This window comes from Lepisosteus platostomus, chromosome 9, assembly GCF_059453375.1.
Source record: "Lepisosteus platostomus isolate fLepPlt1 chromosome 9, fLepPlt1.hap1, whole genome shotgun sequence".
Classification (NCBI taxonomy): domain Eukaryota; kingdom Metazoa; phylum Chordata; class Actinopteri; order Semionotiformes; family Lepisosteidae; genus Lepisosteus; species Lepisosteus platostomus.
The window spans coordinates 55,693,510-55,707,937 of record NC_142619.1 but is presented as its reverse complement, the minus strand read 5'-3'; the positions used below and the strand labels follow the sequence as shown (position 1 = coordinate 55,707,937).

Below are 14,428 nucleotides of genomic sequence, written 5' to 3'. Positions count from 1 at the left end.
ATTTTTCTTGACCTTTTTCTCTGGATCACTTTAAAGAGTTAATATTCTTCCCTACAAGTATCAGCTGTGATTTGGGCTTGCCCATAGCTGAACTACTTAAAATCATAAAATGGGATTTATTCTGATTACTTTTTTGTAGCTGTTTAGTTCAAAGACTCATTGCATGGGCATTATTAAGTGCACAAATAGATCAGACCACAAGAATGTTAGCGCATTCCTTGCAGATCAACTTAATACAGGAAGCCATCAAGGATCAGATCTCTTTCTTCCACACTCAGTGTACTCAGGAATCAATCCATATCATATCGCTGCAGATTCTTTCAAGACCCTTTTGTTTTGCGTCTGTTTTGTACCATTTTGAACAGAGAGATCATCCTCAGGCCATTCTAAAATCTAAATTATTTTAAGCCCATTTAAACTCACCACTTCAACCCACAACAAATGTAGTAGCAGTGTGGAGCAGTTTTTTATGGCTCTGGACTCCAGTCTGTTGAGTCACTGGCCAAAGTTATGGGTGGGACACTACCATTGTACGGTACAATTAAGTGCCTTCATTCACATTGCTCCAGTTAACGCCCAGCTGTACAATAGGTCTCTATATTATCATTGCAAATTCGAATCTCCCCTTAAATTAACAACCTGGTAAAATAAAGGCTTAAGAATAACCAAATAGGCCAAAAGATCTGTTCCGGACCCACAGAAGCTTCCAGTGTGCCAATAGACTTTAAAACTGGAGACCAGCTTTTGACTGGCACATGTTAACTCAAAACTGCTAATATGAGCCTCACACAGTGTCATTAAAAACATTACTGCATTGCATTGTGCCAAGGCACAATTTCTGGCTCCAGCCTATTATGCACAATGAAAAACTGTAAAAACTGCAAATGGTCAATAAAAACTTGCAGAACTACAGATTTCTTGCTGACTAGCTGTAATTTTACTTTGTGTTATTTCAGTGGTTCTGTGTTTGATCAGGCATGCTTTGCTTTTTCATGCTTGTCCTAGTCTGCTCTTCTTTGCTTTGCCCTAACAGGCTAAATACCAAAACAATATATAAAACAAAGACAATAATCTGCATCTTGTTGCTCACTTTCATTATTTCTGAACATGTTTTTAGTGAACCTGAAAGTTGTCAACAACAAGCATGGATACAGCAATACCTGTACAATATACAGTTGAATGTGTCTTGAAGTATCTGCACTTTCTATATGGAGACAAGTGTGTCTTTAATTCCTACTCATCTCAAGAAAAAAAAATGACAACCATGTTTGAAGGAATAAAAAATTAAAGGAAGAATTACATTAAAATATTGTATGAGTTTGACTTACAAAAAGAAAACAGATAGGAGTTTAAAACACTGGATCTGATTGATGGTTGCATATCTCAGCATTCTGTTATTGTTAAGGGATCATTGAGTTTTAACTTTATTCGACTCTTCTTGATGTGTATTTGTGCACAGTCAACATGTGTTACTGTATTCCTTTCACCAATTTGGCACTTAATGTATCCAGTTCACCTGTTATCTTAACACAGTAAAGTTTTTTCCTTTACAGTCAAGCATCTATCCATTTTCTAGCCACTTCATCCAATTCAGGGTTGCAGGGGAGCCAGTCCATCTCAGGGCAGACACAGACACAAACACACTCACACCAGGGCCAGTGTTCCCAGAAGCCAGTTAACCTACCAGTATGTCTTTGGACTGCAGTAGGACACTGGAGCACCCAGAAAAAAAGCCATGCATCCGCAAGGAGAAAATACAAACCCCACATAGATAGCACCCCAGGTGATACGTCACACCCCTGGTGAACTCGCCGCCCTTAATCCACTTCTTCACATTCCAGTGTAGTTTCCAATTAATTAATCAGACACACCTTCTTCCACCTGCCTACTTAAACCAACCTGACAATCTACTCCTTGCTCAGTATTGGGTTTGACCTAGCTAGAGCTGTATTGTTTCCTGGGGTTTTTTTTTTTTTTTTTGCGCGCTTGCAAGATTGCTAGGTTTTTGGCTCTGACCCCTGGCTTTGTCTCTGACTTTGTCTTCTGGATCTTGACTTGGTGATTTTGGATTTACTGGTTTTTGACCCTGGCCTGACCTCCTGTGTTTGGGTAAACTCCTACTGGTACTTATGAATTCTGAGGGTTCTGCCTAGGATCCTTCTTCCAGATAGTAATAGCAGGTCCACAATTGAACCCCAATGCTATAGGCAGCATTGCTAACATTATGCTACAGTGCTACCCTTTAATAACCATAACATGTACTAACATATACTTTTATTTGGAAGTAAATCCATGCATACATTTGATCATATTAGAAAAACTTATTTTGCATTCAAACCAGTGACTTCTAGTGACAATATGCATAGGGACCTATTCAATTTAAGTGTACTTTAGACTGTGAAAATATTTGGTTGTGTATCTTTTTGAGGAAATAGTGTAACTGCATGAGTTCTGGAACCCCTTGAGCTCATCAATAAATGATGATATGGGACAGTCATAGTGTTACCAATCACATGATTCTTAAGGTCAATGTTTATGTCTTCTGTACAAAGTGTTTTGCATTGTTATTCTTGTGTATTGTATCATGACACTGGTCATTATTATTGTTAAAATGATGACCTAAAAACACAACAAAGACTTCTTAGCATTTTCTTGACAATGCTTCATTTCCTCTGTATCTGTAAACCTGGATTAGCACTGTAAACAAGTCACAAAATGTAATAGAGAAAATAAACATGTCTCGTGATCATTAACTGACCTGTTATTCAACACCATACTGTACAACATTCAAACAGATTGCAGACCTAAAGAATAATCCAATGTTTTTTTTCATGAGCTCATCAGCAGTTCAATCAAATTCTAACAATGCCCAAATGATTCAACGAATGTAAAAGGATAACATACTTCATACTTTGGCATTAAGTCTACCGGCTGAATAATGCAGGGAGAAATTGCTGCAATGGTGAAGCTGGGGTGGAGGAAGGGTGGATAGAAAAAAAGATTTGCAGCCAGGGAGTATTTATCCTGTGCAAATGGGAGCAGGGGTGTGAAGTTAGAATTTAACCTCCTCTTAAACATCTGTTAAGCATTATTACGAAAAGATGGTGGACACAGTCCTTAAGAGATCAAAGATAGACAAGCAGGTTAAAGCATCTTATATATTCCAGCAGTGCGTTTGGATGTAATCCTGATGTACATCCTAAAATCATAACATTCATCTAGTACTTAGCACTACTAAGTGCTGTACTGTGTAGGGCTGTACTGTGACTTTCCTGTGATGATATTTCTTTGAAAGCAGAAAACTGAAAAGATAGCAAATAGGAAAGCAGAATCCCGATGAGGCTGTGGTGTTCTATAGGGTAAAGTATCATGCTTTCTGCACAGCACTACAACCAAACTGCCAGATAGTGACAGTATACTTATGAAGCATGTCATTCTTCTGGTAATTGATAATATCCCTTTGGCAATTTGTTACTATGGTATAGATTGATATGTGTTATGTCTGGCATAAGTAAATAGCAGAACTGGTATGTTCCATATGAAGGAAAACATTTCTACAGCAGGTTTCATCTCCGAGCAACCAAAAATACTTCCAGCCTCATGACTGACATTATGACAATACAGTGCAGATCAAGAAAGTGCCTTTATACAGGAACTGCTGTGAAAAGACATCCTCACAGGAAATAAGTTGGGAATTAATAACAAGTACAGGTACAGACTCTGAGATGTGATTTTTGGATAGTTTTTCTTTACTAGAAAACTGAGCACTGAAAAACAAATGACACTCATTTTCCTTTTTACTTTTGGAAATATGTCTTAAGTCTTAATATGTCCTTTGGAAATATATTGAGAATGCAATGAACAGGAGAGCAGTATTGTTGTAAGCAAAATGGATGGAACCATTCCTCATCAAGCCATTGCAAAAAGAACAATCTTAAAATCTAAACAAATAAAAGATGGGAGGCAAAGCAGTTATTTAAAAACTGATGTAACAAGGTCTTGGGCTCGATCAATATTTGTGCTGCTTAATCTAAAAAAAAAGTATAACATCCATACACTTCATTTTTCTATGGATGCGTAGGAGAATAATTAAAACATAAATTGCACTTAAAAATGCAATTTTTATAGAACAAGATAAGATTATCAAAATGACAACGGTTCAGTTATAATCTTTTATCAGAGCATTAAGTCCTCAAACTGGTTTCAGGTATTTATAACACATAAATGTGTTCACTATCAGTATTCAAGAGCGTAACATAACAACTTGTTATAATAATAACATATCCCAAACCCAATATGTTTTGTTTTAATTCGTAAAAAAGCAAAAGTTTTTGGTTTTCTTTATTACAACACAGACACTTAAATCACATTTTTTGGAAAAAAAAACATGATTAATAAACACTGGCATAGTCCATTATCTGGTCCTTTCATGCTAATATAGCTTAAGGAATCTACCATTTGTGGTCTTTAAACACAGCCCTAATATATGTGATAAACTGGCCAGCATAAGTTTTTAATCAGACTATATTATGTACCTTTCCCGACTGAACTACAGATGCGATCATTGTGCTTTTAAATAATAAAATAGATTCTGTTACTGTGCCTTGACTGGGAAGAACTACTCCATTAGATATGTTACTGCAAATACTATTAAGACTGCGATTCATAGCAGTTATTGTTCCTGTGAAATGGCATGAACAGGATAAAGATACTTACTGTATCTGTAAGCAAAGGATTAGAAAATACAAAAGTTCTGTCCAGTTCATGATAACCAGACAGTGAAACCTTTCAATAATCAGGATCATGATATGTATACATTATGATTTTATGAGATTGGCTAAAATATTTTTGTACCCTCTTGGGGTGGTAATATTGATGCAATATTGAAAAAACAATGCCCATGCAGATTAATAAACTTCCAACTTTAAAATGTAAGATCTTATCATGTTATAGCCATGAGCGATAATTATATAATTAGTCTAAGTATACCAACAATTACAATAGTAAATGTGAGACATAACAGCAGCACAAAAAAGCAGTTTCATCAAGCATAACTCTAATGATAACAGTTCTATTATGCTTAGCAAATTTCATTTCCATATACAGTAAACCAAAATCCTGATGTTTCTAACAACTGGCTCCCCAAAAGCATCAGGAATCTCAGCTGCAATTGCCTCTAAAGGGTTTTAAGAGAGAAGATGCTATGTACAAAATGTTAATATACTGCTTACAAGAGTCTAGAAGAACATCATACAAAAACAAACTGACACTGACTGATTAACAGACAATGCACAGAAATTCAATGCCCAAACTACAGTTCTCCCAAACCTAGATAGGAAAGCCGAGAAGCAGAAACTCTCTCATCACACACAGTATCAGCTTTGTTTTTTGCTATTTTCTTTCCCACAGACAGTAAATCAGTATTTCAATACCGATGGAAATAGCACTCAAAACCAGGAGACCACATGGAAGAAGTATTGAAATTCAATTCTGTATGGATGAACTGTATGAAAATGAAAATGAGTGGCATGAATTGAGATAATTTACAGCAGTTTCAACTGTGCTGTACAAAACACCTTCAAAGTACTGTAACTTTAATATGTATTGCATGACACATAAAAACCCAAAATGCATTTTCCTCATATTTTGCAGTGTTACTGTTTTTTTACAGGTACTGTTATACATGTTTTCTTATGCATAGGCAGCATTAATATTGCTGAGGGTATGATTCTGCAAACATACATTCACATTTTCAAAGACCAAAATAAGATTTTATATTGCAAACAGAAAAATTGGAGATTTTGAAGACCACTAATTCTCTTCCGGAAAACGTTAAAAGGGCTTGTTTACAAGCTACAGAACATAACTCTTTCATTTACATTTTCCTGCAATAAATACCTGAAATGCTACCGTAGGGTTGCAGGTGTTTTCCCCCAGGACTCACCACACATCTGTGTTCTTTGCAATGCTGGGATGTTTAGTCATTACACTGCTCCATTTTTTAAATAGAAGCTTGTCGATGTCAAATGGAAACTAATTTTAATATTAATTAAAGACCGACATTTTTGTAACAGTTCTGCGGCACACTGTACGTAAGCATTCACACTGTTGACTTACTCTTCAGAATTATTAAATGATGTAAACCATTATTAGATGTAGCTACTAAATCTTTTTATCTTCAATTTTACCTTTTTTGCTAAGACAACACAGCAATTTTACCTGTTAGTAAATGTACAAACCAAGAGATTTCCACTGAAAATTTCAACTGAATGTAAGAGATATGCAGTTAAAATGGAATACTGTTCATTTTATGTACTGTTTGTCGGCGATATTAAAATCAAGAATTAGTTATCGTGACTTACAAGTACTTTAAGGAAAACAAAACAACAATGTAACAGGTACAAACAGATGTGATTGTCACACTGAAAACAGAAGGATACGACAGACCTATAATGGGCAAGACCTTAACACTTGGACACAATTTTGGGATTGCAAAGTTACACTTCAGAGGTGAAGAATCAGTCAGTTCTTAATACCTTACAGTGTAAAAGATGGAACAAGATATCTTCTACAAATAATTAGTTCCTTGCAGTGCCTTTCAAGGGCCTTTCTCAAAGTGCTCTGCATATAGGAAGGGTTGTACTGTACTTCATCAACCACAGAAGTACAGCCCCCCTCTGCGGTCAGTGGAGAGTTCAGGCTATGTTCAGCATTACGGCTTTTGTGGTCAACCTATGCAACTCATCTACAGTTAGAGGTGGTTATATTGCACTATTAGTATCTGAATAGATTCCATTTGTACAGCATTCACAAAACAGAGAAAAGAGCATGACCAGTTTGCAGAACACACCTGGTTTGACGGCACAATGGGTTCCCAGTGGTGCTTTTCTCGGTGAACGGAAGCCCTGTTCATCATGATGAGAGCTGTCCCCCTGGAAGTTCTATGAGAGATCAGTCCTGCTCCTGCAGGTCCACTCCAGAAACACTGCTGACATTGCCACTCCTGAGACTGATGAAGGAAGGCATTCTGAAACTCTGCCCGAGGTTCGGTATATTCAACCTGTTGAATACCCCGCTGAAAGCAGCACCAGCTTTTAGATGCTATTCTCCAGATAAAAAGCTTGAAATGGCACACTGAGGACCTCAGCACATAGAGTAGGTGGCAAGCACAGGAAGCATTTAAATTGAAAATAGCTGTTGCTAGGAAACTGCAGGGCAAAGAGCAACGCCTGAGTCCTACATAATAAAGAGTTGTTTGGACTAACAAAAGTGTCCTTATTATTACTTTTAATAGTTCTGAAACGAAAATATATGAACTTCTCTGACTACTGAAGGTACAATACTACTGCCCACATAGCATGATGCAACTGTGAGATATATTGTGTTTAAGCTACAGCCATCCCTGAATCAGCAGGCAAGCTTTTCTCTGTGAAAGCAGCTCTTGAAGTCTCTATATAATCCTAAGTGTTTATTTTTCTTTCATTGATACACTTTTGTAGTAACAAACACTTGATCTCTCTTTGCCAATATGCTGATGCACAATGAAAATGCAACCGTCTATGTTTTACATTAATGGCTCAGTACAGGATGTTATTTACATTTTAAAAATAATGATCACTTATGTTTGTTCATTGTTTGGTAGTATTGTTCCTTGGGATAATAAAATGTAGAATTGAAGTCATTTGATGACATAAAACATCAGATGCTCATGATGTTTTGTTTTTGATTAAAATGGCCAAAATTAGCTGATTAAGAACCTGTAAAATTAGCCATTTAAAAAGACGTTTTTAATTAATGCCCGAAGAACAAAAGATATGACTATGCCCCGTTTGTGTAATGAGGATGACCTAGCTGCTATCAGAATGCTTGAAGACTACTTGGGTCAGACTAGTTCCCCAAAGAATGATACTCTGCTTTGACAATCAGCAGACTGGCCAGCTCTGTAAGGGACAGGTCACAACCAGAAAGGTAGAGTGTTATGCAAACTAAGAGGACATTCAGGTGTAACACTTTACAGCTAAAAGCCAAAAGATACATTTTCTGAGGATAAGTGCACATTTCCGGTGGCAGCAGAGAGACTGGTGAAGTGTTTTGTTTACCAATGAATACCATTTTGCTCTCTACAGATCTCTACAGACTGCAAGAGCTATGATGTGGGAAGGAATCTCCTTTAAAAAAAATGTCTTTATGAACATATTACTCAGTGATACATTGATGGACCCCTTGAGCCAGCAATCTTTTCTGTTTTTGCAAGTGTCAATTTCTCAGCAGGGCAATGCAAGGCCACACAGTGCTAGGATTACAATCGCACAATGTTAACATCAGAATCTTCAAGCCAAGCCAAGCCTTGCCAAGGCCAGGTTTTTCTCCTTTTCTGAGACCAGTAGAAAACCTGTGGGACCATTTCGCCAATACCAGACCAGGACAAGTGCAAACAGCCACCCTTCCTGTGTGAGAGTGCAGTATGCATAGCTGAATATCCTATGGCAGTCTATACAGAGGCTCAATAGGACTATGCCAGGATTCTGTCCATGCTCAGGGCATAGAAATTAAAAATCCAACCCAGGTAAAATACCCTTTGGCTGAAAGAAACACTCTGATCATGTCATTAAAGAATACTTTGAACATAATAGAACTGTATTCTGTTTTAACATCGCAGAAGACAATGGTCATTAAGGCTAAACAACAGTAACGCACTGGGGCTTCTATTGAAAAAGAATGGAGGTGTAATGTCCCATATCCCATACTGTAGGTTTTTACTGACTTTCATCCATAACAGGATTTACTGAATGAGTGCTTTTTTAAAAGTATCACCTCTTTTGGCAATATATATTCCTGATCCTTTAAAATGATGGATATTCTATTAGGAGACTAGTGAAAACCTTTATTGTCAAGTCAGCAATAATTTCACAGTGTGTTACTGTTACAAACAGGAGGTTACGGAAATAGAAAATACAAGAAAAAAAGGACTAGGCGATTAATCAATAAGTACATTAAATCATCACAATCCCCCAAACTAAAGAGTTTGCCAAGAATATGCCCAAGCAGTTGGTATAATTGGAGGCACCTAAGTTCTTTGTGCTCTGACACAGCTTTGGTGAAAAGCGTAATAAATCAGGGACACTGAGTTAAAAATTTATTAATAATGGCACAACACAAATTAAAAGACAAACAACATAAACATATCAACGTACAAGTTACACTATTTATAAACAAGGTGTCTCTAAGGCCTATGTCCTCACCAACCAGAGAAACCCCAGACAGCTACCAAGAATTTAAATTCTACAGTATATAAAAGCTAACAGGCTCAAAAAGGGGAGACATTTTTTTAACCAAGGTATTAAAAGTCAGGCTCTCTTATCAATGTTCAAATACTCAAATATGGTGTTAAAGTCTGATCGGAACAAGGTCCTCTCACCTGGCTCTGTCTCTTATCCTTTCCCCTTGTGTCTTGCTGTCCTTTGGTGTTCTCTCTCTACAGTAGCTCTCTCTCCCTACCTGCCTGTTTTATCTTCTGTCCCTCCACTGTTGATGACCCTTAATCATTTACCCAGATACCCAGAACTTAATTAGCCAAGGTAAACAGAGACTATTCTTTTGATCAATGTGTCTCACACATACATTCAGTAAACACCCCAGGTCCTTTCTTGCTTCAAAGCCCTAGAGAAGTGTAAATTATATCATTAGCCAGGTGTTAACCATTGTCCTAGATCCTGAAAAACTTCAATAGTCACTACCAATAACCATAACATTATTTTAGGACAAATCAATTGATGACTTTATATAAGCTAATGCAACTTTCCCTTTGCCCTTAGGACTGCAGAATGAAATCTCATCATTGCTATGCTTGATAATTGATAGGCATGTTGTGCTCTGAATTACTTTAACATTTTGCTATCATCTCAGTGTATTATTCTTGTACCAATAGTACAATAATTTCAACCGCATCTTACAGTTACAAGGCACTGTTTCATCTTACCTAAGGCACCATAAAAGCTTACAAAACAAATCCTTAGAGGAACTAAGAATTATATGCAGCAGGACAGCCAATTCTGACTAGGAATAGGGCAGCTATTTGTACCAGCAAATGACACAAAATCCAGGCCATGGGTGGAGCTATAAATGCTGAGAGTTAGGCTTTTATCTCAGATATTTCTGGGTGTGAGAGCTTCGTGCAGGTCAGATCTTATTGCCATTTAACAGTTGCGGATTTTATAGTGACAGCAAGGGTAACAGCCATAATTTCACAAAGGAGCAAATAATAGGTTTATTCCATGCTGAAAAGAGAAGAAAGAAAACACAAAGAAAGGAAATACAAATTTTTGGCTGTGGAGCCTTCTTCGGGTGTAAGGAGCACCCTTCTTATGCCCCGAAGAAGGCTCCACAGCCAAAAATTTGTATTTCCTTTCTTCTCTTTTCAGCATGGAATAAACCTTTACTTGTTCCTTTGCAGCCTATGCATTCTGACGCAGCTAGCCACCTGAAATAATTTTACAAAGGCTGACATGTCTTCTTCCAACTAGAAGGTTCACACCCAAAATGTTGTGTCTCTTTTCTTTTCCTTTCAACACGGTATAAACTTTTTTTCTTTGCATGTCTTCTTCAACATCCAGTGACATCAACTCTTACCAATTACATTAACTCTCCTTACCTATAGTGGTAGTGGGTAGCAATACTAACCTAAAATTATCACACCTCCTAACACTGACTAGGAAAAGTAGCAGCTGGACTGAAAAGCTCATTTCTATAACTGGTTCATTATTCAATACCACCCAAATGGCATTTAAGTGGCACCCTTTTTAATACAACAGAAAGGAAGAGCTTGCTTCATTGCCCTCAGATGATCAGTTATTTGATTAAGTGGCAGATGTTATTTTGCTGTGATAATTAGAGCTTTAATTTAAGCAGGTAAGAAGAACAGACTCAAATCTTGAAATCTGGCAGCACTAACTGTGAGGTTGCCAGGACCTCATATTAAGTTCCCAGTCCCTACAGCTCAGTTCCCCCTAATAATCAAACTGGTTCATTGGTGTGGCATCAAATTTGGTATTAAATAAAAAATAAAGCAAAGAGACGAATACCGCAAAGCTATGCTACCTAAATACAGCTGTATGACAGATTTACTGTATGAAGTCCGCCATTGGATTTGTTTTGTATTCTGCTCTGTACAAATGAGTTTTATATTTCCGTGCCTTAGTGTGTGGGAGATTATTATGCCCCTGGGGGATATTTGCTAGGCAGGAAGCCAGAAAGGAAAGGGAAATCTTAATTATTCTTTATATGCTTAATGCGAACAGATAGTGATCATAGCAATTAGATAGCTCCTCATTTTTCTGCATTTCACAGTAGCTTGCCCGTGCATCACAAAAACAAAAAAACTCTTCATAAAGTATATTGGGCTATTTGTTAATCTATACATAAAGCACACAATCAAAGGAGATTAGGTTCAAAACCCATTCTGTTTCACAAGGAAAATAGCAGTTTTAAAAAAGAAATATTGGATTCCATGTTATCACTTCCATTTTGTACCAATAAAAGGGTAAAGATAAAATTATTCTTGTAAAAGACACTTCAATAAATGTTTCAATACTGCAGTCAAAATAACTTCATTTTGTGTCACATTTCTTATATTTATATTTAAAACTAACAAGTGCAAAGTTTGTTCAAGCCTCATGACTTTTGTTTTTATTTAGACATGAAGCAGTTTTGATATTCCACGTGAGTGAAAAATGTACCCATTGAATCAATTACACCCATCTCCTCTATTTTGTTCACTAACCTGAGATCCTCTGTAGCCTCGCTTGTGGTCCCATTCTGAGTGGGAAAGAAACTGCAGAAAGAGAAAGAAGAAGGAATTTTAGAAATAAAAATGCATATTTCAAGGGGGACTAGTTAGAACTGCCAAAAGAAAAGAACACCGCAAGTCTTACAGGATTATTGTTATTCGTTATTTCTTTCACCAGCACAAACTTCTAATTCAATTTTACAGTTCAATTTAGTTTGAAAACCATTTATCAAGGCTTTATGGGTTTGACAAGGCTGACTTTGCTGCACTAATTAACTGGCAGTAGAATACCCTTTAGGCACTGTAAAAGCCATTTTCCACTTGTTTGGAATGATTCATGCCATCACAGAGCCTGTCACATACAATAACTACAGCTGATACACATTGTCTGGGTTGCAAGGTTTGGTGCTCACGAAGTCAACTTTGAAAACTGTGAACGTTCTTTAAGGTTGAGGCTTGTGATACAAAGAAACTAGTGTGAGCAGATAAGTTTAGTATTAGGAACATTTTCCCACTGTGCATACTTAGCAAAGGAAATAAACAGCAAATATATTTAATAATAATTAATAATAATAATTGCTTACACTTATATAGTGCTTTTCTGGATACTCCACTCAAAGTGCTTTACAGGTAATGGGGGCTCCCCTCCACCACCACCAATGTGCAACATCCACCTGGATGATGCGACAGCAGCCATAGTGCGCCAGAACGCTCACCACACATCAGCTATCATTTGGGAGGAGAGCAGAGTAATGAAGCCAATTTTTGATTTTTAATGACCACAGAGAGTCAGGACCTTGGATATACGTCTCATCCGAAGGACGGCGCCTGTTTCAGTACAGTGTCCCCGTCACTATACTGGGGCATTAGGACCCACATGGACCGCAGGGTGAGCGCCCCCTTCTGGCCCCACTAATACCTCTTCCAGCAGCAAACTTATTTCTAGAGGCATATTCTCCTTGTTTTATAGGTTACTGCTGAGCAGCTGTAAATCAATGGGATCTGTCTCTCAGTGGAATACTCTTCTCTCTCTTGAATATTCTAGTACACATTTTGATTCTGTGGGATTTGATACAACCCATGTATCTTAAAACCAAAGACAAATGACACAAATTTGGAGAATTATAATGTGTCCCCATGGGTATTTTCCCCATGGATTAAAATGTATAATTTAGTGAGAAAAAGATGTATGCAATAGTTCTGGATATAATTGCTAAATTTTATTTTTGATACAATAAATCACAACATACAGTACTGTATAAAAAGGCCCACACAAGCATTTTACTGAAGCCTCCAATAAGAGACAAAAAGCAATATACCATTCTACAAGATCCCTAATTATGGTGAATAGAACATTAATAACTACAATAAGAAAATGTTTGTATATGTCAGTGCTATGAATAAAATAGCACTTAATACCAGCAAAACCTACTGTGTAATAATGTTGGATATTGCTTAGCTCACAGTACAGTACAGTGGAATTACTGTTTTGTTCAGAATCCAGGACAACAAAATGCTAAGTGGGTGATAAAACGAAGATTGAGGAACAATCAGAGGGTGTTGGTTTCAGGGTATCACAGGCATATTCTTTTTATTTGGTTTACTATGTACCAGAGCACTGTTAATCACCTAAAAATAGTGTAATTGCAATATACAGTATATTGCCTCTACACTCTACACTCACACATGCAGAATGACCTTAACACCTCAAGAACTCATTTTAGAACTGTAGAAGCCTCACTTTGCAGTAATGATTCAGCATTGAGATTAAGGCAATTTCTTAAAGATATGCCGGAATGCAGGGGGTCTCATTATCATCTTAAGGATTCTTAATTGGAGGGAAATTTCAAATTTTGATAGCATGAAATTATTTATGGTAATTCATGTACATGGGTGCTGCTATAGAGGACTGTAACAGGGACAGAGAGCTTTACTGATTACAGTTTCATACATTTGAAAAGTCAATTAAATTATTGGTTTAATTTAATATAATCTCTGCCATACAAGAGAACCTTTCTTTTTGTGGCACTTGTTACAGCCATGTATGAAAGCTTAACTAAGCTCTAGAGTGTTTTCTGTTTCTTTCAAAAACCCAAAACTGAATGGTTTTATGCTTTGATTAATATGCATAAAATGTTATGCATGGTTACTCAATCGGTTACTATTTTGACTGAGAGTTAAATGTTTTTTATCATAACCATTGTTACAGTATATCTTCTGACAATTTGAGGAGTGTATAGGTTTGTGTTTTACCTGTTGGTAAGCCTTTGCACAAATTTGAGACAATTAAATGTGCAGAATTCAGGATTGTTAGAATGGTATTCCATATCATGGTTAAAATTAATGATACCCCTTTAGTTTTTGTTTAAGTCAAGGAATTACCCTGTTGTACATTTGCTGCACAGCTCATGGGATAAAATAAATTCTGTACTGAAACTTCAAATAAAATCGGTCACGATTGTTCAAAATTGGTCTTCAATATCGAAAAGCTGTTTTAAGAAACAAATTCTGTACTACATTTCATTCAGATGATCTGTTGCCTCTTCAAAAAGAAAAATGGACAAGGTCTCAACATTTATCAAATAGAAGTTATTAAGGTTCACTATGAGGCTGCAGCTTTGTTAACTTTTGCCCGAAAAAAAT

At 36.8% G+C, this 14,428-nt stretch overlaps 1 protein-coding gene across 2 annotated transcripts in view; it reads right to left on the bottom strand.

Moving 5' to 3' along the window:
- pde3a (phosphodiesterase 3A, cGMP-inhibited) overlaps positions 1-14,428 on the bottom strand; it is a 177,280-nt gene that overhangs the window by 80,807 nt on the left and 82,045 nt on the right. For both annotated transcript variants that reach the window (XM_088645700.1, XM_088645701.1), the window contains exon 2: positions 11,780-11,830. In XM_088645700.1, the coding sequence (XP_088501826.1) occupies positions 11,780-11,830 (51 nt within the window). The remainder of the gene's footprint in view (positions 1-11,779; positions 11,831-14,428) is intronic.